Genomic DNA, 3,825 nt, shown 5'->3' with positions numbered 1-3,825 from the left:
GTCAGCTCTGCTGCATGTCGTCTGGATCAGGGAAACAGTAATTAAGGGACATGTCAATTAAAACCAAAACAGCTTCATATTGGAATAAGGTAATATTCAACTGGATCCAGGAGCTAATGGAATCAAAGCAGAGAGAGAAATAAGGGACCAAAGCAATCAAAGACTAGAGAGTTGAGCAGCCTCTGTCTAGAAGCATTTCCACAGGACTGAATTGAGAGAGAAGGTGGCCCAAAACCTTAACTAAGTAAAGCACCAGTACCTGTGTCCGGAACATTAAGCTTCTCCTTTCTGTGCTTACATTTGCTGACAATTTTGTGGAATAAGTTCTTTTTCTGAGACTGGAATGAACCTACAGACAACATTAATAATACATACTTTTAATTAGCAGTTTTAAAAAAGAGTACAACAGTCACAACATGTACTATACAACCTCCCCTTTCACTAACACAGGATGCCATTTCATAGGGAAGCACAAAACCTGGCCTTCCAGAAGAATGGACTCTGGAGGCTTTCAGCAGGCTGTACTTCAGCCCATCAGCTCCCAATACCTAAGTGCATATAAAGTATCTTAGACAATGATGACCTTCGGAAACCTCAGCCACATCACACAACAAGGGTTTGCTTGCTTGTTTAAAGAGATAATCTCTTTTGCACGTGTACTGGGTTTGGTGGGAATGGAGTAGCCTTTCCTCACAGCTGCCTGGATGGTGCCATGTTTTAGACTGGTGACCAAAACAGTGTTGGCCACCCACCAGTGTTTCAGCTATGGATGAACAGTGATTATGGAGCATCAAGATCTCTCTTTCTTACTCTGCCACCCCAGTGAGGAGGCTGAGGTTGCACAAGAGGTTGGGAGAAGACACATTTGGGTCAGTTGACACACGCTGGCCGAGAGGTATTTCATACCATGTAACGTCACACTCAGCAATAAAACTGGGGGGAGCTTATTTCCAAAGCAGTCACTGCTCAGGGACTGGTTGGGCAGCAGGTTGCCAATGGCGAGTCCTGGCTTTGCATCACCTTACTTCCTCCTCTTCACTTAGGAAACTTTATCTTGACCAGGGAGGGTTATTTTTCCTGGCTTTTGCCCTTCCAGTTCTCTCCCCTGTCCCACTGGCAGAATGTGAGTGAGTGACAGCAGGGGGACAGGCCTACCAACCAGGGCAAACCCACCACAGGATTCAAGAGTCACCTTTGCCTTTTTGATGACCAGAAATAAGTTTATATTTTGCCTTTTTGATGACCAGAAATAAGTTTATATTAAGTACAGAAGTACAAGCTCATGGTGGTATTCCTACTATGATAACAGAGTCTTTATTCATAGTAGTCAGAAGACATCCCACGTGACATTGGACCACAATGTATGTCACTAGCAGAGGTCATCAAGAATCTATCCTTTGTCTCACTAATGGAGTAAACAGTGATACAACAGCAACAGACATAGCAGACCAAAGATAACAGATGCATAATCTCTACACTGCAAAGCTATTTTTATGGAGCTGCTTTTCAGAAACTGCACTTTAAAAATCAGTTCCCAAAGATAGCAGCAGCAAAGCCAAATCTTTAGGCTAGCTCAGAACAGACTGGCCCAAGCAGCAATGAGATACACTGCAGGTGACAAGACAGCTTACAGCCTAACAGGAGGCTGTCCTTCCCATTTGCAGCTGCCTTGGAACAGAATTCTATCCACCACAAATACTGGCCTCCTCCACATCCTTAAAAGGAACCAGACACACATATTGGCTACTGAGACAAGGCAAGTCTATGTCATGTATCTGTAATTTGGCCTCACTGACTCTCCATATGTAGGGGAAGAAGGAGAAAACAGTGTAGCACGTGGAAGAAGGATATAGTCTTATGAGGGGAAAACCATTCATAAACACTAGGCTGTTTGAATAATACTGATAATTACTGAAAGGCAAAGAACAACCAGGAACAGGCAGAGAAACCCTAAGATTTTGTACTGTTGGCTTTGTGGTTCACTGCTGCTTGGTTTTTTTACTACTGAAGAAATCAAAACTTCGGGGAAAGATTAACAAGCTCTCAAAAATCTAGAAGTCAAACAACAAACCAAATACAGTCCATGTGAGACACCATCTGAATAACTTCACAAGAACTTGTATAGAAAATATCAGAAAGTTCAACAGAAGAGGCCATATTCACTCAAGCTGATTCAAGTGTTCTGCAAATTTTACAATAGCTTCCCAAGTATCAGAGCTGGATAAGCAGTCTAGTGTCAGTGCAATAACAATGCAAAACAAGGAATGAAAAAGCTCAGACAGGTTGAGGGAAAGCCCAAGCGAAAAAACTGAGCTTTTCTGAAGACTAAGGTCAAACACTTCACCCACATCAACAAAGACAATTCCTCCCACAACAGATCCACAAGAAGACACAGACAGAAGTATATAACTAGATGATTCTTATGACATTTTTGTTGTGTGGTTTTTGTTTGCTTGGTGTTTTTATTTTATTTATTTTTTTTTCAAATTGGCAAATTAGTGTTGTTTTTTGAGGTGCTCAGAATAAGCAGCATGTTACATGGTATCACAGAAGTCTCAATTTCTACAGCTCAATCTGCAGGCTATAGACCATTTCCATCAGTATCACAGACTGCCAGACAATGTCACCAACTCTGTGCAGAATAACTGTGATGAAAAACCTCACAAAAAGACAACAAGCACTGCATGAAGAAGGAAACCTGTCTCTGACCTCTTTTCTACCATCCAAGCCATCTTTGCCATAAGCTTGTATCTCTGACATGTAGGTACCTCCAAGGCACATGCCACTTGCATGTAACATTTTGTTCCCAAGTGGAAAATGCTGGGACATTGAATTCAGTGGTGTCAAAATAGAAGCTGCCTTTATATAAGGAAATTCCCAGTTTCCTTCCCTTTTAACTGTTACTGCTGTGAGACAGTGCCCACTGACACTTGAGTCCCCTTTGGCCATGAATATAATAAAACAAAAGATGCACTAACAGCTAAATAGGTCATGTCATACTCAGACCTGAGAATATAATTTCTGGATCCATGACAAACTTCAGCCACACTCCCAGTCTGCACTAGAGTAAGCTAGGGGGTACACTCACTGTCCTCTCTGAAAAGCCAAACTGCAATCACTCTCACACTCACACATGCAAATTTTGTCTAGTAATTACTGAATAGACTATCTGGTGGTTCTTCAAAAACAGCCACATCCCATCCTGCCTTTAGTCTAAGGCCTAAGCCAATGAGTTGCCCGACACAGGATCTTTGCGTGCCGTACTGAAGTATGAATCACAGAGCTTTTAACAGAAATTAACTGAACTAAGCCAATATGGAGAAGGCAAAATATAGTTTGGACCAGAGAGGACATCGGCACGTAGGAAAGGCTGAACAAGGGGACACTCCTGAGATCAAGTGCTGGTTTTGGCTGGGACAGAATTAATAGCCCTTTTCAGCTCTTATTAGCAAGTGCCCCAGGGGCACAGCTCAGGTACCCCCAACCCCAGGATGGCTGCTTGGGCTACACCTGTTTCGTGGGGAGAGCAGGAAAGTACTTGCCAGATTTTGAACGAATGCCACTTGCATTCAATCCAAAGAAAACTCCAGGGCTGAAAAACACCTAACTAACCTAAATGCCTATTGTTAGGCAGTGGACCCTGGATGTGATTTCCTATAGAAAGCTAAAAAAAAACTTTAAAATATACAGCCATTCGCAAGTGTAAACGAAGTCCTCTCTCCTGCCCATTGTTCTCCACAGGAAATGTTCTGCATGGCTCCTCCTCTCCCAGCACTCCAGCAGCTGCCACAGGACTCAAGCACCTGCTAGCCCTGGCTTGCCCCC

At 43.0% G+C, this 3,825-nt stretch overlaps 1 protein-coding gene across 1 annotated transcript in view; it reads right to left on the bottom strand.

The window, feature by feature from the left end:
- Positions 1 to 236: 236 nt before the first annotated feature.
- Positions 237 to 3,825, bottom strand: part of BBX (bobby sox homolog (Drosophila)) — a 46,148-nt gene continuing 42,559 nt past the window's right edge. Inside the window, exon 12 of the mRNA XM_008949191.1 lies at positions 237 to 349. Within this exon, the coding sequence (XP_008947439.1) occupies positions 237 to 349 (113 nt within the window). The remainder of the gene's footprint in view (positions 350 to 3,825) is intronic.

The sequence above is a fragment of the Merops nubicus genome, unplaced genomic scaffold (assembly GCF_000691845.1).
Source record: "Merops nubicus isolate BGI_N331 unplaced genomic scaffold, ASM69184v1 scaffold20231, whole genome shotgun sequence".
NCBI lineage: Eukaryota > Metazoa > Chordata > Aves > Coraciiformes > Meropidae > Merops > Merops nubicus.
The sequence above is the reverse complement of the archived record's forward strand: the minus strand, read 5'-3'. Positions and strand labels throughout refer to the sequence as shown.